Source organism: Orycteropus afer, unplaced genomic scaffold (genome assembly GCF_000298275.1).
Source record: "Orycteropus afer afer isolate SDZICR_OR568_19922 unplaced genomic scaffold, OryAfe1.0 scaffold00017, whole genome shotgun sequence".
NCBI lineage: Eukaryota > Metazoa > Chordata > Mammalia > Tubulidentata > Orycteropodidae > Orycteropus > Orycteropus afer.
In genome coordinates, this window is record NW_006921604.1 from 13873946 (window position 1) to 13899975 (window position 26030).

At 38.4% G+C, this 26030-nt stretch overlaps 1 protein-coding gene across 1 annotated transcript in view; it reads left to right on the forward strand.

The window, feature by feature from the left end:
* MAP4K4 (mitogen-activated protein kinase kinase kinase kinase 4) overlaps positions 1–26030 on the forward strand; it is a 297674-nt gene that overhangs the window by 260924 nt on the left and 10720 nt on the right. Inside the window, exons 17-28 of the mRNA XM_042783492.1 lie at positions 752–913; positions 3583–3816; positions 4742–4848; positions 6903–7054; positions 7793–7890; positions 8720–8728; positions 9962–10137; positions 10616–10736; positions 11805–11996; positions 14119–14236; positions 14560–14730; positions 24406–24549. Of these exons, the coding sequence (XP_042639426.1) occupies positions 752–913; positions 3583–3816; positions 4742–4848; positions 6903–7054; positions 7793–7890; positions 8720–8728; positions 9962–10137; positions 10616–10736; positions 11805–11996; positions 14119–14236; positions 14560–14730; positions 24406–24549 (1684 nt within the window). The remainder of the gene's footprint in view (positions 1–751; positions 914–3582; positions 3817–4741; positions 4849–6902; positions 7055–7792; positions 7891–8719; positions 8729–9961; positions 10138–10615; positions 10737–11804; positions 11997–14118; positions 14237–14559; positions 14731–24405; positions 24550–26030) is intronic.

Consider the following 26030-nt stretch of genomic DNA (forward strand, 5'->3'; position numbering starts at 1 on the left):
GGAGTAACAAGGATGTGGCAAAGCAGTTAACCATTCAGGGATACTAGGAAGAGCCAAACCAAAAATCCAAATCCATTGCTGTCAAATTGACTCCAACTCCTAGGAACCCTCTAGGACAGAGTAGAACTGCCCCATAGGCTTTCCAAGGCTGTAATCTTTACAGAAGCAGACTGCTACAACTTTCTCCTGTGGAGCAGCCATTGGGTTCGATCAAACCTCTTACTTATTGTAGCTAAGCACTTAACCACTGTGTCACCAGGAAGATAGGGAGTTGATAGGTTCCAGAGTATTTTGAATCCTGGCCTGTAGGTGGCATCCTTCTACTGTGTCTGGCCTTCACAGAGAGTGGATTCTAGGAGAAAGTGTTTTGCTTAGTTTGAAGTGGCTTTATTTTTGGTGGAATGGAATGTGTTTTGGATTTCTGATAATAGTCTTTTAACCCATTAGTTTAGTTGGTTGTTACAGATGAATCTTCTTCTAGGATAAAGTCATATATAATCAGAATTCTGGGCCAAGAGGAGATCTTTGAGGCTGCCTGCTTAATTTTTATCTTCTCAAGTGTTTTCCTTTTCCCAAATCAAATTGTAGTCCTACTTTATGTGCTCCAAACCCCTCTTCTTCCCCAGCTGCCTTTTTCTTAGAATGAAGTTAAACAGAAAAATTTCACTTTAGAGTCCTTACACTTTCAAGCTTTGGTGTCTCTGCTTTCCCCTACTAACAATGAGTTGTGTCTTCTAATTCTCTGATGCAGGTGGAAGATAGATTTAGGAAAACTAACCACAGCTCCCCTGAAGCCCAGTCTAAGCAGACAGGCAGAGTTTTGGAGCCACCAGTGCCTTCCAGATCAGAATCTTTTTCCAATGGCAACTCCGAGTCTGTACATCCTGCCCTGCAGAGACCAGCGGAGCCACAGGTAGCACAGACAGTTCTGCTATGGGTTGAGGAGACATGTGATAGCTCACCAAAGCCAGGGACCGGCTTGTGATATCAACAGTTCGGTTCATTCCACATGGAGAAAAAGATGTAGCAGCAGTAATTTTTACCTCACTTAAAGAGGACGTGCACTCAGTTGATAGAGAAAAGGACTTTTTTTTTTTAAAAAAAGGTTTTTGTTATCTTCGTTGAGGGTAGCTAGATTCAGTGACTTTTTTCCCCATTTATAATCTTTCCCTTCTCTAACTCAGATTAATTTTCATAAATAAGTGCCTCCTTATTCTAATAAGATATTTTAGTTTGGTGTTTAGAAAGTTGGCATTGTAAGTAAATGGAGGGCAAGCTTAGAGTTTTGTTAATACTTTAACATGCCTTTTCTCTCACTCATTTTAAAGAAGGGTCTTTGACCTATGATTTCTGGCTCCTGGCCAGTTCCACAAATGGGCTTCAGAGACCTAGAACTGCCCTAAAATTTCATACGGAATTCTTTGGTTTATTCACATGTGCATAATTTCTGTGGGGGAAAAAAGGCCCTTTTATCAGATTTTGGATTTGGTGAAATCCAAAAAAAGTTTAAGATCCAGTGGGGTAGGATTGGCTTGCCCTGATGTAGGTCAAGGTAAAGGTCAGTGCTTCAGGAAGTCTGCAGCAGCGTGCTGCCTTAGCTGGGTGAGGGAGAGCTGTTGGGCAGTATGCTGTATGGTTAGAAGAGAACCCTCGCTGTCTGGAGAAGACGGTAGACAGCAGAGCTTACCCATGTTGAAAATCTTAAGAGATCCTAACAACACTGATTCCTACTCTTTTCCTAAAAAGACTTAACTTGTAGACATTTTCCTCCTTGTATCTGTGTAATTAGAATATTGGAATAAGTTCTTAAGCTTGAATCACTTGTCACTGGTGTTTGCAAGTGTTGAGGGGCACAGAAGTTCATGTTTTTGTGATAGAAGTAGCTGTGGGTGTCTGAGAAACAAATTCAGAAGAGAATTTGAAAGTATTTTATAATGAATAATCCCCTTGGAACTATAAGAAATGATTTGAGTGAACCACAGCACAGAGGAGTTAAGAAGAATCAGTATTGAAGCAAAGGGTTTGTATGTTGGGGGTGGGGATTGTTACCATGGAATCAGTAGCTTTTTGAGTCTAGAAAAAGCTGGCCCCTTAGCAAATGGGAAACTCCAGATAGTAAAGAGTGGAAGGAAAGCAGGAGAGGGAGGTAAGAGAAAAGAGAAGACAGCAGGATCAGTTGTATGGGTTTGACTATGTTTGTTCTTAATCCTTCCTTAGTATAGATATATTTGAATCATTCCCTAGTATAGATATATTTGAAGAGTCTAGAATATAAGCTTTTGTTCTGAAAGTTAAACTCTCATAAATAGAAAATCTTTGTATGACCACTAACAGTTTGAAAATAAGAGTTCCTGGATTGTGTCAGCTAGTTTTCATAGTTATACTTAGTTAATGCAAGTTGTCTCCTTTTTCCTCCTTCTATTCTGAAGTTGCTTTTGACGCAAACATATACCTATGAAATCGTTCTTTACAGGGGACTTTTCTCCTATAAGGGTATTTATTTTAGAATCCATTTTTTAAAATTATAACTACAAGTATTATTTTAAATTGCATGCCTTTGTCTCAAAAATCTTAAAACATTTCAGAAGTCTGGGAGTCTGTAAATCTCACCTGTAAAATAATAGAAATCATATACCTGGAACTAGTTCTGAATCTTGCATTTGGAAAAGTTGAATCATTTGTGATTTGGTATTTTCTGTTTTCATTAAATACATTGATGTATTAGATATGTAGCTAGAATTTTGTAAATTACAGTATTGAACTATTTAAACCAATGTATAATTTAAAGAAAGTATTTTATAACTTATTTCAAGGATTTTTTTCCCAATTTAAAAGCAACGGTTTTTGAAGGGTCAAGTAAAAGGATACCCCAACAGTAGGCGATTAAGGGAATCCATGGTACTGAATATTTCTAAAGAAATCGCATTTTTTTCTTTCTTTCTTTTTTTTAAACTAGTTTGAAGATGTATGGAAGTAACTCACAGGCGGTAATTTTAAGGTTTGGGAGAGGGAAGGAAGTTTATTGGTGTATTAGAAAAGGTAGATGTCTTTGAGTTAGTATTATTATAATCTCTCAAACCATTAGGGGTTTGTCATTGCTTGTTAAATGTGCTTTTTGGTTGTTATTTGGTCTGCAATCTTAAACTGCCAGGTAACATGAAGATGGATGGATAAGTTTGCATATTTGGCAATGTCCTTTATTTTATAATTTCTCAACCTTTCTTAGATTCTCCTATCTCTCTACTTTGACATAGATATTCATGTAATACTTTGCCTGCCTTTTAGACAGTAGGCCTCTAAGGTTCTTTTAAAACAATCTTCATGTTTACTGCTATCTGTATATGTTTGTCTAGATATTAAAATAATTTTCCTTATAATTGTACCTTTGTTCTCTTCTACCTACTGTGTTCCTCAGACCACTTCTCTTCACTTAAAAGTATAATTATTTTACTGCTTGGCTTACCTAATACTATTCCACCCTCAGTTTGCAATCCCCCTTTGCCAGTTCCTGCTTTGGATTTGGTGTTGACCAGAAAAGCCAGTTTTATGCCTTGAATGTTTTGTGTTTTGTTTTCTTGTAAGGTACAGTGGTCCCACCTGGCATCACTCAAGAACAATGTTTCCCCTGTCTCGCGATCCCATTCCTTCAGTGACCCTTCTCCTCCCAAATTTGCACACCACCATCTTCGTTCTCAGGACCCATGTCCACCTTCACGCAGTGAGGTGCTAAGTCAAAGTTCTGACTCTAAGTCGGAAGTACCTGACCCTACCCAAAAGGCTTGGTCTAGATCAGACAGTGACGAGGTGCCTCCAAGGGTAAGAAGCAGAAAGACAGTCGTGTGCTTCTTTTTCCTTTTTCTTATTTATTCATTTACTTAAATATATATATTTGTTTTAATTAAGGGTGTGATGATGTCACCAGAATCAAAGGGACAATGAAATTTCAAATGAACTTTTTACTGTGGGGAGAAAGTTCCATAGTTAGACAGTTACATTCATCTAGTGGGCAATTAGCTTTTTATAGTTCTTGTTCACTGCATACTTAAACATAAGGGTAGCAAAATGATTTAAGAGTAAATTTATAACAACTATAAATTGAGACCAAATTGAATCATAATTTACTTTAGCAGCTTCTAAGTTTAGACCAAAGCAACAAATTATTTTGCAACACTAACCAACATTAAAATGTTCATAAAAGGGCTTATAAGAAGAAAAAAATAATGCTAATTAACATAAATATTTCAAAGAAAATGATCTTTTTTAAAATTGGGTTTTTTGGTAATTACTTACTGATGGAATTAAACACAGAGGCACATTTTTTTTTTTTTTTCCTCCACTTGGAATTTGCTTCCTCTAAATATTTTCTTGCTTCCTGCCAGTCTCTGCTTCCTGCTGATCCGTTTGTAGATTATTGTCTGGTTTCTTTGAGCTTATTTTCCTGATTCTCACATTATCTCAGCAAAATGCTTTGTATGTCCCTTGCCACCAAGCTTCAGCCCAAACATCATGTATGTTATAGAAGTCCAGAAAGGCTGTTTGTACTGGTTCCTTAGATGCCTTTGATTAAATTTTCTCTTCCCATTATATCTTTGAAGGGCCAGAGAAGGATTTAGGGGTGGGAGTGGGTTGGTGATAGTAAGGCTAATATAATTAGGACTGCTTAAGAAATGTGTTTTGGTTGAGAAATCTTTTCTTCTCTTCATGTTTTCAATTATTTAATTGCTGTATGTTCCACCTGAAGGTTCCTGTCAGAACAACGTCTCGTTCCCCTGTTTTGTCCCGTCGGGATTCTCCACTGCAGGGCAGTGGACAGCAGAATAGCCAAGCAGGTCAAAGAAACTCCACAAGGTAAAAGTAACCATATGCAGCTAATTACAAAAAAAAAAAAATCAAACCCACTGCCATCGAGTTGATTCCAACTCACTGTGACCCACATTAGGTTTTCAAGTCTGTAAGGTAAAAACAGAAAGTTAAGAACAGATTTAGTCTCCTGTGGTCTTATGTCATCTGTTTTTGCGGCATTGCTCATGATCATTTAAACTTTGGAGCAAAGAGATTATCAGTTGGAAAAGAAAAACGACCATAAATTTCATTAAAAAACGAAACCAAACTCACTGCCATCGAGTCCATTCTGACTTATAGCACCCCCCATTGGGCTTCCAAGGCTGTAAATTTTTACTGAAGTAGATCACTCTGTCTTCTTTCTGTGGAGGGGCTGGTGGGTTTGAACCACTAACTTTCTGGTTAGCAGACAAATGCCTTATCCACTACTCCACCAGAGCGCCTCAAAATTCATTGGCATGAGTAATATAAAATGAATCTGCAAAACAAGAGGATCTGAATTCGGTTAGTGTATAGTAGTCATTTAAAAATTAGAACCACTAGCCCTGTAAGAATAAGTAGAGGAAAACAGGGAAGAGAAACTAGTTCTAAGAGAACTTTAATCTGAGAGAGCTTATTATCTAAAGGGCTTTGTAAGGTCTTTGGAATACTATACAAATCACAGATCACTGAAGAAAGTCAGTTGACTGACAGTCTGCAGTAACTAATAAATTAACCAAATAATATCATTTGTAGGTTCTAGAGCTGCTGTGTCTAATACAGCAGCCATTAGCCACTTGGGGCTGTTTAAATTTGAATTAAATTAAATTAAATAATAATTTAAAAATAATTAAAAGTTCATTTCCTTACCAGTGCTAGCCACTTTTCAAGTGCTGAGTAACCATATGTAGCTAATTACAAAAAAAAAAAAAAAACCTACTGCCATTGAGTTGATTCTAACTCACAGTGACCCACATTGGTTTTCAAGTGTGTAAATCTTTATGGAAGTAGATTGCCTCATCTTTGCACAGGACAGCTGGTTGGTTTGAACCACCTGCCTTCTGGTTAGCAGCCAAATGCCTTACCCACTATGCCAGCAGCACTCCTTGTATAGTTAGTAAGTGGCTATCATATTACGCAGTGCAGATAATAGAACATAGAGGAAATAAAAATCATTATCTTGAGTGTTTTATAACTTGACCATCACTGCACATCTAAAGTTAGACATCTGTCTGTACATTAAATCTTGGTATAATTTGAGTAGTGAGCTGGATGATAATCCAGTAGATACAGAGAACCCTCTTATTCCTTAAATGACCAATTGGACTATGGTATTCTCCTGTGATTAAATTTATGTCATTAATTCTTACTTAGGAGCTCTGGTAGCATAGTGCCTAAGGCACTTGACTGCTAACCAGAAGGCTGGCGGTTCAAACCCACCAGCCACTCCTCGGAAGGAAGGTTGGGCAATCCTACTTCCGTAGTGATACTGCCTCGGAAACCCAAGGAGGGGTCGCTATGAGTCGGGGCCAACTCGACGGCAAATAACAACAACAACAACAACAACAATTCTTACTTGGCAAACTTGTGGTGTGGGTATATGTATGGCCAGACATACATCATAGCCCATACTTTCTGTAACATTTCAACATGACTTTTGCAAAGGAATATACTTTAAAGGTGTCAGTTTTTGAGAGCAGTGATGGATAAGTGAGCAGTCTGAAAACAGAATATAACTTTGTGTGCGTATAAATGAATGGAATTTTTATGATAATAAATCCAAGTTTGTAGCTGTGACAGAAACAGTGATACTTTTAAACTGGACAAGTAGTATTTTCTTTCATACCTAGTGAGGCTTTTTCGTCAGCTAATGATAGAATATCATTTAGGATTCTTTAGTTTGTTGTGAAATGAGGTAAAATCTGTGAATAATGTAATATTTGGTAGATTTAATGTTAAATACTGTTTTTCTCAGGTTTATGTTTAAACACATTGAATACATACAATGTGTGTGTTTATAATTTGATTGTACATCTGGGAATAATGCATTAACTCTTCTGTTTTCTTTTTTGCTCTAACAGCAGTATTGAGCCCAGGCTGCTATGGGAAAGAGTCGAGAAACTGGTGCCCAGGCCTGGTAGTGGCAGCTCCTCGGGGTCCAGCAACTCAGGATCCCAGCCTGGGTCCCACCCCGGGTCTCAGAGTGGTTCTGGGGAGCGCTTCAGAGTGAGATGTAGGATGGCTTTCTTTTTCCCTTTTTCCATTGGTGATTGGGGCTGTGATCAGTATATTGGAGGTCTTTATCTGTGGGAAAGTACCTGTGGTTTGCACACATCCGTACTTCACAAAACAATATTCCATTGTGAGTTGCTAATAACACTAATGGTAATCATAATTTTAATAATAGAGAGCTAACTTTTGAATGCTTACATGGTCCTAGCACTGTGAGCCCTTTACATTTAATCTTCACCATGACTCCCAGAGAGATTTATTATATTCCCATTTTCTGCACTAAACTGCAATGTAGTGAGATTAAGTAATTTGTCTAAGTAATTAGCTAAATGTCAGAGCTGAGATTTGAACATACTTCTTTCTAACTCTAGCGCCTATATTGTATCAGTACTGGTGATGTTAACCTACTCATATAATAGATTAGTGAAATGCTCTCTATTATGTTGATCGTATGACATAGCTAGATAATGATTGTGAGCACATGATAAGTAGACCCTGATAATGGAGGTTTCCAAGTAGGGAATCAGATAGACTCCCAGAGATCTCTTAGGTCCCCGTTTGCCCTGTAGTTTCAGACCTGTGTATGGAGACCCTGTAATGAGTGAGGCTAACAAAAGTGGGGGTGTGGGTGGAAAGAATGGCAACAAAGGGCTTGATAGGCTAGAACAGCTTTGTTCTAAAAGCACTTGGAGTAAATTAATATACATTCGCCTTTCTTTGTCTCTTTTGAACTTAATAGCATCATCTAAATCTGAAGGCTCTCCATCTCAACGCCTTGACAATGCAGCAAAAAAGCCTGAAGATAAAAAAGAAGTCTTTAGACCTCTCAAACCTGCTGTAAGGATTATATAGAATCATTTTTACTTATATGAGGCTTGAGTGAGATCTTTCTGTTAGAAATGTATAGTTGACAGACCTACAGTCCTTTCGGTTGGCTCCTTGACAGATTTGAGGAAATAGAGGGAATGACGTAAATCCCAGACACATTTGTACCTCCCTGCCTTGTTTGATTTATGTCCTGTATTATATAGCACTTGATAGAATAATACCCTTTCTAGTGTTTCAGTTATACATTTTGTGTATAGTCAGCCTTATAGAGAAGCACAATACAATGTGTAGTTTTTGTTTAATGAAATTTCCTCCTAAGAAAATACTAAAAGCCAAACTGACTGCCATCGAGTCCATTCCCACTCATAGCCACCCCTTTTGGGTTTCCAAGGCTGTAAATCCTTATGGAAGCAGATCAGCTTATTGTTCTTCTGTGGCGAGGCTTAAGAAAATAGACAGTTAAAAAAATAGAGAAAAGAAAAGCGTTTTTATATATTTGCTTGGCATTAACCGTCACTTATTCTTGATGAGTTTTCACAGTATTGGCTTTTAGAATAGTTTTTTAAAATCACCTTCTTAAACTTATTTGTTGCTTAAATTCTACCTTTTGGTACTTGGGAAGATAGCTGTGATTGCTTCGCATGCTTTTCCTTTAATCCTTGTAGAATGTAACTGTGTACACATTGTGGGATTTTAAATCTGTCAGAGTTTTGATTTCCTGCTTGAATTGACTTCTGTGCTTCTCCCCTCTTGTCTTCTTTCTACCACGCTTCCTCATACTGTGCATTCTTCATCAATGATGGCTTCTCGGACTCAATGAAATCCCACTCTACTGAAGGGTGAAGTGGTAAGCCCCATCTCTTAAGACTTCTGCATCACAGCAACATTCTAACTGCCTTTTCAACTGAGCTTAGATTCAGTTTATATTTCTTTTCCTTCCTCTTCTTGCTTTTTGTTTTCTTTTCTAGAATTTAAAAACTTGAAACTTCTGCTTCAGCTTATTTTTAACACACACAATTTGTTACATGCATTTTTTTTTAAATTTATGAAGTACATCTTTTCAGTAACTTCTTAAAAAGCTGTGATCATGAAATAATAGCAAGACTCAGGATCCAGCACTTGATCACTGTTATTTCAGAGGCTCATGCTCAAAGACAAGACAGCTTAACTATGGAAGAAAGGAAAAATAAGTTAGAACTACTAAAAAAAACAAAAATAGCTGCTTTTTAAAAAGTCACTATTATAAAGTAAAACTCTCAAGTGGATGTAATTTGGGCTTTTATATAGAAATGTGGCACATAAATAATAATCCATTTTAAAATTAGGTTAGGCTGATTGGTCGAGTCTTAAAGTATCTCAGAAGTGTAAAGGAAAAAGAAGTCCTTTAAAAATAACATTTAATGGGTTCCCCCCACTTCTGATGTCCGTAGTGATTGAGGGTATTGATGGGGAAATACAATTAAGGCACAAAGGCAGAGTAAAAGTTACCTCGCTTCCTGCTCACAGCAACCACTTAGTCATCACCTCTTTAAATGAATGTGGCAAGGTGTTGACAGTTGGCAAAACAAAATGTGTTGAGTGGTGCACTGGTGCTCTTCTCTTTCACATTTTCTATAGGTTTGAAACTTTTCAAAATAAAAATGGGAATTAAGAGTAAAAACTTTGCGGGTGGGGATACAGCATCTTTAAAACCAAGCCTATTTAATTAGATGCTTACTTTTAGATAATCCCCTTAGAGAATACTTTACAACAAAGTTCAGGGATCTTTCTGCATATATAGATTGATATAGTATGATATATTTGGAAAAAGACAAACCACTATCAGACTATCAGAAGCAGATTATTAAATATTTTTTTGTTAGGGAGCTTGAACTGTATTCAACATCTTTGATAGTCTTTTCTATCAGAAGCCATAAGAGCTCACCTGTACACAAACCTCTGGTAAATACAAAACAGTTTTATAGAACTGACACTGTATATTTTACTGATAAGTTACAATAAAGGGCTTCTGATGTTTTCGGTTTTCTTCCCACTCTCTTTTTCCTTTGTTTCATTTTGTCTTTTCTGCCCTGTGCATTAGGACTTGACGGCACTGGCCAAAGAGCTTCGAGCAGTGGAAGATGTGCGACCGCCTCACAAAGTGACCGACTATTCCTCATCCAGTGAGGAGTCAGGGACAACAGATGAAGAAGATGATGATGTTGAACAAGAAGGGGCTGATGAGTCCACCTCAGGACCAGAGGACACCAGAGCAGCGTCAGTCCTTGGTGTATTTTAAGAGAGGATGAGAGTGTTCCCTCCTAGCCTTTTTTCCACTAGGAAGCAGCCATCATTTTTCTAGGCTTATGTTTCCATAAAAGTTTAATATTCAGTTATCATGGATTAAGCCGCAGACAGCCTTTTGAGTTTTCACCCCTTCTCTTTGTTTGCAAACCATGTGTATTTCCTTGCCTTCCCTCAGCACCCCACCATGTACATTATTTTTTCTAATTTCAGGCTGTGATAAAAGGGAAATTTCAGTTGGGTCTAACTACTTTAATTAAGTGTTCTACGTTTTTGCTTAAAAACCAACTGAGCTGACAGGAAATTCCTTGTTAAAGGGAAAAAGCTATGGCCTTGCTTTCCTCATGTCCATATCCTGATCTCATCTCATGACTGAGAAGGTGAAAAATTCAAACAGAATCTCCTAGACCTGTGGGATTTGAGCCTTAACTTCTGGATTTTGTCTTAATAGGTCATCTCTGAATTTGAGCAATGGTGAAACAGAATCAGTGAAAACCATGATTGTCCATGATGATGTAGAAAGTGAACCTGCCATGACCCCGTCTAAGGAGGGCACTCTAATTGTCCGCCAGGTACTTAAGCCTTCTCTGTTGTCAGAGGCTGAGCTTTTCCTGTAGTCATTAACCCACTTGCTCATTCACTCACTCATGCTGTTTCTACATCATCATCTGTTTCCATGTTAACAAGACCCAGAGGGTAGAGTTTCCGGGGGCTAGGGAGGCAGGTGTGTGCTGCATGCGAAGAAGTTAGCTAGTAGTCTTCCACCCCATATTGCTGCTCCTCTGCATGTTTTGCGGCAGCCCTCATTCAAGCACCACGCTGAGTCTCACAGTCTGTGTCTGAACAGTAGAAAAGCCACAGGGAGTCCTTAAACAGACTCACAGAGTGAGGAAGCAAAACCGGAGTCCATAGCAGAGCAGCCATACTTGTTCTGCAGAGAGCTTTCGACTCTGAATGTCTGCGGTGCTGAATCGGGGAATGATGAGTTAGGCAGAAGCCGCTGAAGTGTGGGTGAGCCTCATCACGATATTAGAGAGAGACTCCTAGGACAGAAGGGTTGGGAGGTCGCTTGTTGTGTGATTAAGTGTGCACACCCAGATGTGCTCAGTTTGGATTACTGAGTTTTACAACTGTCTCTTCATTTCTTAGCTTAAACTTTTAAAAAATATCATGCTTATTTAAATAGAATAGGATGCTCATCTAGTATTTGGACTTCTCCCTGAGTGTGTTTGTTGCTCTGGCCAATGTATTTGGATAGAGAGTGGGAAGAATGTGGAAAAGACCAGGATTCAAAGACGCAACAAGGGTACTCTCTAGAGCTCTAAACAGAAAGATTTTTTTAAAAAATAAAGAAAAAGTGAGATAGTAGTCTTGGTAACAGAAGCTAGTGTGGCAGATAAACCAGATTAAACACTCGCTGCTTGAACCATGCGGCCACCAGATGAGGTACTCTGAATTCTGTTGGCTCAGTTTAGGCATTCAGTGAGGAACTGTGAGCAATACAGGCAAATTTCCCTCGGTTTTTCCTTGATAATGTAACATAATTTGAAAGCCACACGACACCTTAAACAGCTTTCAGTAGGATCATAGGCAATGTCAGCAGCACTTGAACGAGACAAGTGTGCCTGTTTTTTCTGCAGAGTACAGTTGACCAAAAGCGTGCCAGCCATCATGAGAGCAATGGCTTTGCGGGTCGCATTCACCTCTTGCCAGATCTCTTACAGCAAAGCCATTCCTCCTCCACTTCCTCCACCTCCTCCTCCCCATCCTCCAGCCAGCCGACACCCACCATGTCCCCACAGACACCCCAGGACAAGCTCACTACTAATGAGGTATGTCTCACACCACAGCTGGCTGCTTTCCTAGGGTTAGACCAGCACTGCCTAGTAGCTAGTTTGCAGAGGAGATCTTTCCAGCGCCCCTCACCCCTTCTGTCCCCACCCTGCTTTCTTCTGTCACCTTCCCTTTCCCCCATCCCCTAAGTAACATGTTTCAGATCTGCATACAAATCCCTTAACCTTAGATCAGTTTCCCTCCAAACTTGCCAGTTCACTATTTACTTTTCTCTAGATAAGTTTAGTTGCATGGCTTTCTTTATTCAATTTATTTAAAAAAAATTAAAATAATTGCTGTGTTCTCAGACCCATTATATATTTGGCATGAAATTCTTGTAGTAATTTGTGGAACCTACTTTTTTTATTTTGTTTTGTTTTGTTTTGTTTTGTTTACTATTATTTTATATCCAACAAATAAAGGACAGGAGAATTTGGTTAAGTAGACTGGCCTTATCTGTACAAGCTTGTTGTCCTGTACAGGGGCCTTCTTCAAACAGGGCTGAATTGTTTTCTTTTTTTTGTTTTTTCCGGCCATTTTTGGGGAGGGTTTTGGTTGGTTACACTTACTTGTTTTTGCCATCCCTGTTAAAAGGATTTCTTTCCTTGAAATTCACAATCACTCAGAGTTTAAGAAGAAGCCAAATGCTTTTCGGGAAACATAGAAAATTAGGATGTTAAGCAAGAAGGGCAAAGGTCTGTGAGTGCTTTTCATTTTCAATTTTGTACGGGAAATCCTGTGTGCTTGTTCGAAGGCTTGACTGTGGTGCACGGCCTGGGTGCTAGCTGGGTGATCCTTGCTCTTGGAACAGGGTTATGCCCCGAGCGCAGTACCAGATCCCACCTTGAGCACTCTGCACTGAAACAAGTGATTTGGTTTTACGGGAGGTTTGAATTAAATGCATTTCCCTAATAGTTGAGAGAGGTTGAAACTGACATGTAGCTTCAGCCAGTGGTGTCAATGCAAACATTTAACTGCCCACCTGCTCCTATCTTGGTTCCCTTGTTAGAAAGAATCAGAATAATCCTCTCCCCTTCAGGAGCAGGGGCAAGTTGACTGCTTCCAAGGCAGGGTCGGCATCAGATTGGCCATCGGCTGGATTGGCCACTGACTCATGGTTCTGGGGAGGGAAGCCTGCAAGGAGGCAGATGTGTCAGGTGAGAAGAGTGCAGCCTGGTGAGCTTAGGCGGGTGGGGGCTGTAGGAGAGTGAGGAGTTCCAGATGCTGGGGGGAGGCAGGGGGCGGAATGGTCCCAGATGAAAGCCACTTACTCAGACATTTTCTTTTTTCTCCCGTGATATATCTCACCTACACTCACATTCCTCTTTATATTTATATTTTAAACTTTGCTCCATTTTGCTCTAATGTACAGTATTGTACTATAACCCTTAACTCACTAAACTGGCAAGTTTATTTTTCTGTTTGTTTTGCTTTAATTGTCATTACATTTTCACTTAACAATTTGTTTCACTTTCTTTGTGTTTTTTTTCTTTTTGTCTTAAGTTACATGATTAACCAAAACACTAGTGCTCCTAAAAGAACAGAAGGATATGCTTTATTTTGTCGTTTGCACCTTTCACTAATGAGCCCTTGTTTGAAATGGGTTTGATAGTTATGTACCTAAAATGATGGCAGCCAAAGCTTCTGTAGCTTTCTGGCAAGAGGCTCAATTTAAAACAAAGAAAATTAAGATTTGCCAATATGCCCCATAGATTAATTTTATTTTTTTGTGCAAGAGGTAAAATTAGAAATTGGTGAATTGAGATCAAGACGCTCAGCCCTGCTTTAAAAGTTTTCATTATACTTATTATTTCTTAAAAACACCTAGAGCATGAGATATAGATTGTATTCATAGCTTGCAACATTTCTTGTTTTAGATGATAAATACATATCTCAGAAAGGAGATGTGACTCCTCCTATGGTTCCAGGTTAAATGACCTGTCCCTGGGGCTGTGGCACACCCACATTGGGAGAGCCTTTAATGCATTTCTGGGAATTAATGCAAGAGGTGCAGGGGTTGTGTAGTGGGAAATAGTGTAGTATAGAAGTGGATTGAAAATGTTTTTTAATATTCATCTTTTAATGTCATTTGTATTAATAAAATTGAAATTTACATTGCAGACTCAGTCCGCTAGTAGCACACTCCAGAAACACAAATCTTCCTCCTCCTTTACACCTTTTATAGACCCCAGATTACTACAGATTTCTCCATCTAGTGGGACAACAGTGACTTCTGTGGGTAAGTAAAGTAGCAACAAGAAAGCAGCTGAAAAGCAGGACTCACGTTGAGTTGCTCTTTAAAGTGGCTTAGGCATGGCATAGTGGTCGTTTGCAGGCACAGACTTTGGATACAGAAAGGATTCCCATCACGCTTGTATTACCTTATTTGCAATGAACTGCATAGTCTATTTCCTTTTTCCATACACATTTCTTACAGATTTCTTTTTCCTTAACGAAGTGTTGGTTATGGCATACAAATATTTACTTGAGATAAAGTTGGGGAGGGAAACATGGACCGTGTTGGTGTGTATGGAAAATAATTTCAAATGTGCTGTGTTTTAGTGGGATTTTCCTGTGATGGAATAAGACCAGAAGCCATAAGGCAAGATCCTACCCGGAAGGGCTCAGTGGTCAATGTGAATCCCACCAACACTAGGCCACAGAGTGACACCCCTGAGATTCGTAAATACAAGAAGAGATTTAACTCTGAGATTCTGTGTGCTGCCTTATGGGGTAGGTATCTTGCTGTTACTCTCTGACCCTTTTATTTCCATTCTGAGCAATACGGGCTGTTTTTATTGTGATTTAGGTGAAAGTTTACAGAGCAAATTGGTTTTCCATACAGTAGTTCACATACAGTTTGTCTCATGACATTGACTGCAATTTCCTACAGTGCAGCAGCTTTCTTCCCACTTCCTTATGGGCTGGTTTTTTTAAAAGCAGTATTATTTTGAATAGTTTGGGACCTTTTTTGAAGGTTTGTTGGCAGATAAAATGGAAGGCTTTCTCTCTTGACTATAACTTTCACCTTCTCCTGTAGGCTCATTAAGAGAACTGTTAGTGTGTGTGCTTGCACTTGTTGCAGCAATCACATTCTGTTAAGATACTTCTTCACATAAAGAAGAAAAGTAAAAAGATGAGACAGGCATTGGTCTATATTTATTGGGAAAATGAAGAAGATCACTGAGATGTTTTTCTTTAAATGTTTCAGTTGGGATTCTGAGTGAGGCTTTTAAAAGTATGCCACTTACCAAAAGTCTACAAAAGGAGAACCTTGAGCTGACCTTACCTCTTGAATACTTGTGATGTTTGTATGGCACTCTTCAAACTTAAGATACCATGAGAAGAGGGAATTGCTTTTAAGAGTTTGCTGTGCCCAGAATGCCACCATCTTGCATTCTAAAACTTGCTTTTGTGTACTCCCTAGTCTTTCCAGTTCCCACATGCTTACTGATTTATCTTCAATAATCTTTTTTTTTTTTTTGGTGGGGGGCAGCGGGGATCAGCAGACTTCTATTATCAGCGCAGTCACCTAAAGTGGAAAGCTTCAAACCCAACTCTTGACTCTTCTTTCTTCCCTTTACCCATTTCAATCTGTATTCAAGAATGTATTAAATCCTTGCAGGGTTTTTCAAATCCATCCACTCCCTTTCATTCCCACTGCCTGTGCCCTATTTGGGCCTTGTCACTTGCAGGTCACAGATGCTGGCTGTGGCCTACCTTGTTTATAATTTTATATCATATTCCTCCACTTTTCAATGAATCCTGTCACTCCTTGTTGCTTGTCAAATTAAGGTTTTGTTATTCTGGAATTTTGAGCTCTTTCCAGCTTTATCTCCAACTCTACGTTATTCTGTACAGAATGCCTGTATCCTAGCCCAACTGAGCTTTGCTTGCTGTCATTTAAGCATTACTTTTTCATTGTAATGCTTTCTCCCATGGATTCTGTAGCTGTAAACTCAGTCCTTGAATTGCTGGCCTGTCTTGAATACTTCATTTCTTCCTAAATGCGTTTTGATTTCTCTCCCACCTCAGTGTGACCTTGGCTCCTCCTCTAAGCTCTCCTTTCACTTTCTCTGCCACTCATACAGGATCGTATTCTGTCTCACCGCAGGATGACTGTACTTATTTCTCCTTTTTAAAAACTCCTTAGTGGCATATAATCTGTGTTAGCCATTTTTGTTGTTGTTTTTCTCTGCAACCCCAACCATAGTACACACATAGTAGGTACAGAGAGATATTTGAACTGCAAATGATAAGAGAAATAGAAACAGAAACTTATTTTTCACTTGGGGGGTGAGAGATAGCCAAGAAGTGTTTCCATAACAATAGCACAAGCTAGGATATGATTTATTGTCTAAATTGCTTATATAAAAAGTGAAAGATTTGGAGTTGAGCTAAAGCTGAAGTCTTTGTGGGCTAAAGTGGTGTGTAATCCTTTGATAGGCCCTGAAGTGCATTTTGACTTTGTGGAAAGAAGAACATGACCTTCCCAACAGAGACCCAGCATTTGGGCTCAGCAGTGCAGAGCAGGCAGGGCTGACATGGTCATGGTATACTTTATACATCAGGGTTTGACCCCAGGAGAAAGATGTCTGTAATGACAGCTCTGAGAAAGAAGCATTTTTTGAGAACTGCTGAGTTCACTAATGTGTGTTGATACACATCCAGATGGGAATTTTGTTAGAAAATCAGGGACAGGAAGAACATTTATGTGAGAGGAAAGGATGGGGAATGTGTTCCTATATGTTCCTGACAGGGATGGAATTTGGAGCCATGGTGGACTGGAGGGTAGAAGATGAACAAATGATAAGTAGAAGTGATCACAAAGGGAGAGTCAGAGAACCATTAGGATAGTACGGCGGAGAGTCAGCATGTGAACACAATGTAAGAAGATGAAGTGGTTAGCAGTATTGGAAACTGCAGAAGTCAAAAGAGATTGACGTTCCTGAAAACCCACCTCATTTGGCCGTTTAGTCATTGGTGACCATGACACCAGTCTTCTGGTACATTGATGGCAGAGGAGGTCACATTGCCAGGGGTTTAGGAGAGCTGATGAGGAAGTCAATACAGTAAATGTAGAAGTTTTAAAGGAAAATAAGGTGTCATTTAAAGAGAGGATTTAGAAAAATGGGAGTGAATCAAGATAGTAATTCCAGAAATAGCAGGGATTGGGTTGGTTTTATATCAGCAAGAAATGACTTCAGATGATACAAAAATTGAAGGGAGGAGCCTAGTGAAGCATAGTTGACCAAGGTTAGGATAAGCCTGTAAAAAATGGTTATCTGTACATGGAGGGGTTAACATTAGAGAAAAAGAGCACGGAGAAGGAGTAGATGAGGATACAGATACTGGGTTAATGTTATAGGACAGTTAAGCATCCGAACAGCCTCAGATAGGGCAGCAGCCTCAGTCTTCTGAAGTGGGTTGGGAGTGTAGGTCCTCTCTTGGGCAGAATGACCATATACAGATCAAGAAAGATCTGGGCAGCTAGCATTGATGGAGCACTGCTGTGTGCCATGCACTGTGCTTGGCAAGTGGTTTGTTTCTCTGTTAGTTACGGAAGTGGGAGGCCCACCAAGAGGAAGGGACTGTGTTCCACTATGTGTGGGTGACAAGGCTCATTGGAGACTCGAAGCCTGAACAGCAGAGGGCAGTCTGTCAAGTCCTGTGGGGAAAGTAACATTCTGTGGTACACTACCCTGTCTCTTGAAGCAGGCCCTTATAGTTTATTGCCATACTTGGGAAAATGTCAGCTGTACAAGCAATTGCATTAGGCTCTTAAGAAAGCATGTTTTGTTCTGAAGTCATGCTTCTGAACTTAAAAAATAAATTTCCACGTCCTTTTTCAGAGTACTGTTAGAGGTTTTGACTTTTTTTAAAAAACTAGAAAATGAGGGAAGGAGAAAAGTTTTGGTAATGCTTACTTACAACTTAGCCATCAGGTGTATTTTTTGATAAACAGACAATGGTAGATGTTTCCCAGTTTATACATAGGGTATTTGGCCTTTAGTTTTTCATAATCAGCCACATTAGCAAAGCTCTTGCAAAGGGTTTAAAAAGACATTTAGTTATGTCCAAAGTGGAGTCACATCATTTTGTTCATTATTAAAGGCCTTTCATGGGAGTAGTTATATAATAAAATGATTAAATTATGTCCATATATGATAGTCCTTTAGAAATCGTTAATCTGTATTTAGTAGGTGAGGTAATTTTCATTCAGAGTATTTGTACTTGGAAGCTGTCTTATTTTGTTATTTTTCTAATGTCTTGAAAATGCAGGGCTCCATTCTGCTTTTCATTAATGAAAATTCTTATTTCTATTAACCTTTTCAATGCCTCTGATAGAAGAGACTATCTCTAGCTTTTGTTTTTAGTGGAACTTTCCATTTTTATCATTATGTTAAAAGAATAAATAGATAATTTAAGGTTAAAATATGTTCCTGTCAATAAATGTATTAGAGATGCTCCTTAGGTAGGAACACATCAGTGTTGAATTTTCCTCAGCTGTTCGTGGGAGCTGCCATCGGTCCCTTATAAGTTAAGTTAAAGCTAATCACCTTAAAGACTACATCAACCCAGAATTTTTTTTTTTTTTTGCTATTAGAACCATCATCAGACAAGGAAAGAATATTCCTAATACATTATAGCATTCTTTTGGAATGATAAAATACACACATTTGCATATGCCAACCATTGTTAGATGGATTAATTCTTATATACCTTCCTAGAAAAAGCTTAAAGTGAATATTCTTTTTTTTTAATCATCTTATATAATGAACTTTTTTTTCTTTTTAATTGCCATGTATTTTTTTTAATAAGGCAGATTTTTCCCTCTTTGAAGCCAGGATTTTTTTTGACACGTCTTTTTGAACATAATTGTTTCCATTGTTATGTTCATAGTGAATTTTCTATGCTTATATCAGTCTTTTGCCTATTTCATAATTTATCATAGAATATAAAGGAAATTTTAAAGCATGTGTTGTAGAGATCTTAGCCCTTTCTCCCAGTTGCAATTCTTAGTGCAGCTTACCTGTGAACATCTTAGAATGCCTGGGGTGTGGGGAGGGGTGCTAATAATAAGCATTGTAAATTTTAATTATATCTAACAGCTGAAGGTAGAAAAAGAATATTAAAAATTTGTGACTTGCAACTTAATTTTTTGATAGGCCCATAATTTCAAGATTGTAATGGTCTAATATAGCCTGTATATTCTTTTAACCGTTAGCACTTGATACTTCACAAAAGTTATAAAAAGTTCTTGGAAACATAACATGGAGAATTAGAAAGGTACAGGTAGACTGTAAGTGCCAAAATATCTGCAATTTTTGTGTATATGAAAAGATTTTTTAGTTTTATCTTTTATTCCTTTATTTCTTCATACTGTGAAATCTTGAGATTGATGTTTCCATGGTATTGATTTTTTAAAACCAAAAATAATAGATCGCACACACCTTATGGTTTGTTATTACCAGATTCTTGACACAGATATTTTTTTAGTTACATAGTATTGAAGATTGACCAGGGAAGTACTGAAATATTACACAATATGAGACCTTTGGAAAGGGCTCTTTGGAAGCGGCTCTGTCAGGAAAGTTTTTCCTTTCCTGTATTTTTTAAGCTATTTAAAATTAACTCATCTAAGTATGTTCAGGAAAAACACTATGAATAATGTCCAAATAAAGTCTACATTGATAGAGAGTTAGCCATGGTAACCTCAAAAGTGGCTGACCTCAAAAGTAAAAGTACAGAAAAATCAGAGAAGTGTTTATATACAACATACCTCATTTTATTGCACTTTGCAGATACCATGTTTTTCACAGATGAAAAGTTTGTGGCAACCCTGCACTGAGCAAGTCTATTAGAGCCGTTTTTCCAACACCCTGTGCTCATTTTGTCTCTCTTCGTCACATTTTGGTAATTCTCGCTGTATTTCAAACTTTTTCATGATGCTCTGGCACACTGAATGGACTACACTGTGGTGTAAACATAACTTTTATGTGCACTAGGAAACCAGAAAATTCATGTGACTTATTTATTGTGATAGTTGCCTTATTACAGTGTTCTGGAACCAAACCCACAGTATCTCTGAGGTATGCCTGTATGTTAAATATCAGTTTAATTTCCCTTATACTAATAATAAATGTTTTTCATTGGTCAGCAGTTTTCTCTTTTAACATTAAGTAATTACTTGATGTATATTTCTATTAAAGAATGCTTTCTTGCTTATAAAAGCAAGAACCACTAAAAACTCTTAAGGCCATGAGCTCTAATTCAAAGCTATGTTGTTCTCTCATTTATTAAATATTAGTGTCATCTATAGCTGCACTGTCCATTATAGTAGCCACTATAATGGCTAGCCATATTTTAATTAAAATTAAAATTGAAAATTTTGTTCTTCATTCATACTAGCCACATTTTAAGTGGTTGATAGCCATGTGTAGCCATTGGCCATTGAATAGGACATGCAAAAAAAAGAACATTTTATCATAGCAGAAAGTTCTGTTGGGTAGTGGTAGTCTTAGAAGTTGCAAACTAAAAATTTTAATTACAGATAGTAGAGGAAGCCATATGCATTTATATGCCTTCTTTTTCCTTATGTTGTATACAGAGAATTACTTTTGAATTTTATTTTAGAGACTAAGTAAGGATTTTTGTATACCTATTTTAAAGATCGTTCTGGGTGGGAAGCAGATAGGTAACTGAATATTCAGGCATTCCCTTTATCCCAGAATTCTAGAGGCATCCTTCAAATTTTCTAAAGCTATTTCCTGGTTTGTCAGGCTCTAACAAACTGTCTTAGTAAAATAAGAGTAGGCAGAGCACCCCTGATGGGCAGAGGTCTAGCTGAGACACAATGCACAAGGGTGCTCTTATAAAACAGATTATTACTACAAGGAAGAAAGAGACCTGAGAACGTTTATCAGATCACACTATTTATCAGGAGCTGCACATGTCTGTCCCTAAAATTCATCATTTCTTTACATTTTTTTTTAATTTTCTGAGGACTCCATGTAATGGTTTTTTGATAGTGCAAAGCCCACAATACTTCGATATATTTGTAATTATTGTCCATGTGTATCTAACAGTCTGTGACTTGCTACAGTTCTTACTCGAGTTTGTATAGCAGTGATAGTATACGTAAGTGTAAACTCCAGGCTTTGAGGTGGCGTAGTGCCTAAGGCATTTGACTGCTAACCAGAAGGCTAGCAGTTCAAACCCACCAGCCATTCCTTGGAGAGGTGATTGGGCAATCTACTTCCATAGAGATACCACCTCAGAAACCCAAGGTTGCTATGAGTTGAAAAGACTTGATGGCAGTGAGTTAGGATTTTTTTTTTTAAGCACCTCAGAAAGGAGCTGTTGTGGCTCAGTGTCTAAGGTATTGGACTGCTAACCAGAAGGTCGGTGGTTGAAACCAACCAATTGCTCTACAGAACCAATTGCTTTACTTCCATAAAGATTTACTGCCTCAGATACCCACTGGGGGTCGCTATGAGAATCAAAATTGACTCGATGGCAGTGAGTTTGGAGTTTTTTTTTAAGGAAAGGTGCTTCTGGTTTCCTCACAAGCATTGCTTAAGTAAATTTTGTTCTCCACCTGTTGGAGTAACTCCTCCTCAATATGGAACAGGCACACAGCTGAGAAGGGGGACTGGGAAGGTGTTTTTTTTGTTGCCATCATGGTTACTCATTTGAAACTTTCTGAAAATGGCATGCATGCATGTGTGTATATGTGTGTGTAATAAAACATAGATCATGTGGTTCAAGAAATATATCCTGTTCTTCCCCATCATTCCATCTACATGAAAATACTGATTGAGCAATTACTTTGGGAAAGCACAAATACTTTATTCCATGTCTCATTGAGTTTAGAACCCAGTTTAAGCAATTAGTACAAATGTATACATACATAATCCCCTAGAATATAAGGTAGTCTGTGCTGCATGTTACAAAAGTGGTTTAGATAGTAAAGGCAGCAAGTGATTTGAGGCAATAACTGAATAACAATGAAGAAGCTGGCTCAGTAAACAGAGAGTCTTAGATGCCAGACTGAGGGTTTTGGCCTTCTCCTGTAGGGAGTGTGTAGATGTTGAAGAAGATAAGGCATGACTTGGTGAGTATTTTAGGGGAGAGTAGGAGCTCTGGTAGCATAGTGCCTAAAGCATTTGACTGCTAACCAGAAGTCTGGTGGTTCAAACCTGCCAGCCACTCCTCTGAAGGAAGGTTAGACAATCTAATTCGGTAGTGATACTGCCTAAAAAACCCGAGGAGGGGTTGCTATGAGTCAGATCCAACTCACTGGCAGTGAGTTTGGTTTTTTGGTTTTTTAGGATTGTTTTGATGTGCAGGTCTTAAGAAAGTAGAAAGAGACTATTGTGACAATTGGAGTCCCTATCCATCATGTAGATCACAAAAGCCTGCAGTAGAGTGAGAACAGAGGAAAGGGAAACCACTAAGTAATAGATAAAGAGAGCTGTTATCTAGTTTAAGGAGCTCTGGTGGCTTAGTGGTTAAAGCATTTGGCTGCTAACCAAAGTGTCAGTGGTTCAAACCCACCAACCACTCCACAAGAGAAGGATTGAGGCATTCTGCTTCTGTAAAGATTTACAGCCCTGGAAACCATATAGGGACACTGAGTTGGAATAAACTTGATGCCAACGGGTTGGTATTGGTTTATTACCTGGTTTTGGTCACTCATTTGGCTAGTTTTGAAGAGAAGTCATGGGGAGGATGATGCTTTTGACAGAAATGGCAAATGTTGGGAAATTTCAGTAGAAATCTGTAGCATGTAGCAGAGCCAGGGAGGGGTCAACAGAAAGATAAGCACACAGCCAAGGAAACACCTATATTTAAGAAACAGAGACTGTGCATGGGTACATGGAAGGAAACTTTTTTCCTCTTTTTTTATTGTGATTATCTTTGTTGCCTGTACCACGTGTGCACCTCTCTGTGTCTTCCTTTTCCTTAGTGTTATTGTGTTGGTCACTTGCTTTTGGTATATTGCCTTTCCCTTCGCTCAAGTGATTACAGTGTCTCTTACCTGTCTAGTAATTTTTCCTCCCTTCCCCTCCCATCCCAGTTAACTAACAAAACTAATAAAGAAAACTGGAAGGAAACTTTTTAAACACCAGCTGGAGCACAGTGGGAAGACCATGATAGTACATGAGGAAAGCTGAGCTATCACCTGTAAAATGTTTTTAAGAAATTGAGGGCCATGAGAACTGAGGGCAATTCTTTCTCTGGATATAGAGAGTCGTTTTAAGAAAAGCTTAAACCAAATGATAGAAGCCAAATTATAAGATGTTAAAGGTTTGAGGAGGATTATATGTAGCTGCTAGGAGACCTGATGGCACAGTGGTTAAGCACTCGGCTACTAATAGAAATGTAGGTGCTTTAAACGCACCAGCCACTCCATAGGAGAGAGATGTGGCAGCCCACTTCCCTAAAGATTTACAGCCTTGAGAACCCTGTAGGGTGGTTCTTCTCTTTCCTGTAGGATCACTCTGAGTCGGCATTGACTCAAAGGCAATGGGTTTTACTTGTTTTATATATGTAGCTGGTAATGCAGTGGTTAAGTGCTCAGTGGCTAATCAAAAGGTTGACACTTCGAACCCACAAGTGACTCCATGGGAGAAAAGACCTGGCAATTTGTTCCCATAAACATTAAGCCCAGCAAACCCTGTGGGGCAGTTCTACTCTGTCGTACAGTGTCACTATGAGTCAGAATTGACTCAGTGGCTTACATTATCACCAACAAATATAGCTTAGGCCCTGGGTGGCAAAACTGTTTGTGCTCAATTGCTATCCTAAAGCTTGGTGGTTCAAACCTACCTAGCAGTTCTGTGGAAGAAAGGCCTATTGATCTCATTCCTTTAAGATTACAGTCAAGAAAACCATATGTAGCAGCAGTTCTGTTCCGTACTGTGGGGTTGCCACAGTCAGAATCAACTCGATGGCAACTAATAACAACATCTGTAGCTCATTCCAGAAGTTTGTCAGTGAGAATGAAAAATAATAAAGGAGAGAAGAAGAGAGACTATGGTATGAGGTGAAGGTTTATCCAAGTCTAATGGAGGTAATGATTGTAGAGTTCTGTAAAGCCAAGGAGATGATAGGCTTGGAAAATTTGAGGGAACTGAGAAAGAACTGGAAATCAGCATGTTAGGAAAGAAGTCCAGCGGCTGAACCTTTGTCATTTTTTTTCTCTCATATCCTTTTTTTATACTTAAATATTTAACCATCACCCTTCTAGACCATCATGTAATTTCTTGCAAGTTTCTTTGCTTTAAACTTTCTGAGCAAATTAAGAATATTGTAGTCTTTTCTAAATCAGTCTTTCTGTGTAACCAGGGCAATTTGCAAAGCAGAACTTAAAATTTAGGCCTTTTTGTGTCCTTGAAACAGGAGTGAATTTGTTAGTGGGTACAGAGAGTGGCCTGATGCTGCTGGACAGAAGTGGCCAAGGGAAGGTCTATCCTCTTATCAACAGAAGACGATTTCAACAAATGGATGTGCTTGAAGGCTTGAACGTCTTGGTAACAATATCTGGTAAGCCTGCCTCTTCCTTAGTGGTTGTTTACTAAAGCAGAATCTGTAATGTTGTAGGTGTATGTCTACACAGACATATAAAAAAGTTGAATGTTTCAAAGTGATAAACTTCATTTCCCTCAGTCTCTGACATAATGTTTAAATGATTTTATAATAATGTGATGGGAAGATGCAGTCTGATATGACACACATATATATGCTCTGCTCTGGCTCTTCTAAAGAAAAGTCTTAAATAGCATCCATACGTATGTTTTCTAATTGACATCTCCCACGTGACCCACAGCATGCCATCCATGTGAGGATAACTCTCTGCCTCCCATTGCTTGTTAAGTTTCATTTAGCTCATCCAGTATCTTGGGAAGTAAGCCCAGGACTGGCTTTCACATGCATGAGGAACTGTTCTTTGCTATGATTGTGAAAGGATTGTGTTATTTATTTATTTATTTTCTTAAAACAGTGGGCACTTGAGTACGAATTTATTTTTTTTACTAACAGTATTTTTCTTAGTATAAATATGTTCGTTGTAGAAAGTAAGAAAGTACTGCAGGAAAGCAACAGGGAAAATAACTTCCAATCTGTTAAACACACACACCACACCTTGGTACACATCTAAGGGGGGTGGGGGAAGCTGCAGTAAATAATGGCTATACAATATTTCAAACATAAAGAGAATAATTTGACATCCATGTGCTGACTGGGTAGTTTTAACAAATAGTAAACTGTAACTGTAACTGTTGTAGATAGAGTTAGTGTCTTTGCCACCATCCATCTGCCCTCAGTAGCCACTGTCCAAACATCATATCCGTGCTGGTTTACATTTTGTACTGCATTCATATGTATCCATTTATAAGACTTTAATTAAGCCCTGTAATGCCAGCCACAATTTTTATTTAATTATCTGCTCTCTCAGGTTTGTTATATGTTTGTTTATATGTGCTAGATTTGCTTGCATTTCCTTGCAGTGACTTTGTTTTCAATTTTGCTTTTGGTTGTAAGTAAAGAAGTTTGTTGAAATGCAAAAATTTACCCAGCTGTATCATATTTAGATGAGAAAATAGCTGTCTAAAACTTAAGTGATGGTAGGGTAGGTTTTCAAACTGAAGGCAAAATAACAAATCTGCCTCTAAAAATAGTTTAAATTTAATTTTGCAATGAGGTGAAACAAGATTGTAAGTGGCAATAATCACTTGATACCAGAGATAGTTTATTGGTCTGCTCCTCTGCACTCTTTCCCTCTTTTAATAGCGTTCCGTGTTCTTCACAGCTGTAAAAGAAATACACAGTGATTGGAATGTTCAAAAATAGGGGAGAAAAAAAACAGAAGAATAACAATTTGTTTTCTGTCTCATAGACATTTTAGTGTATTCTCTTCTATAAACCTATCTCATGGTATCAGAATAAAATACTAAACATGTATATATCTGCCTTCCTTTTACTTAACATAGTATAATGAGCATTTTCCCACTTTAAAAAATTTCTCT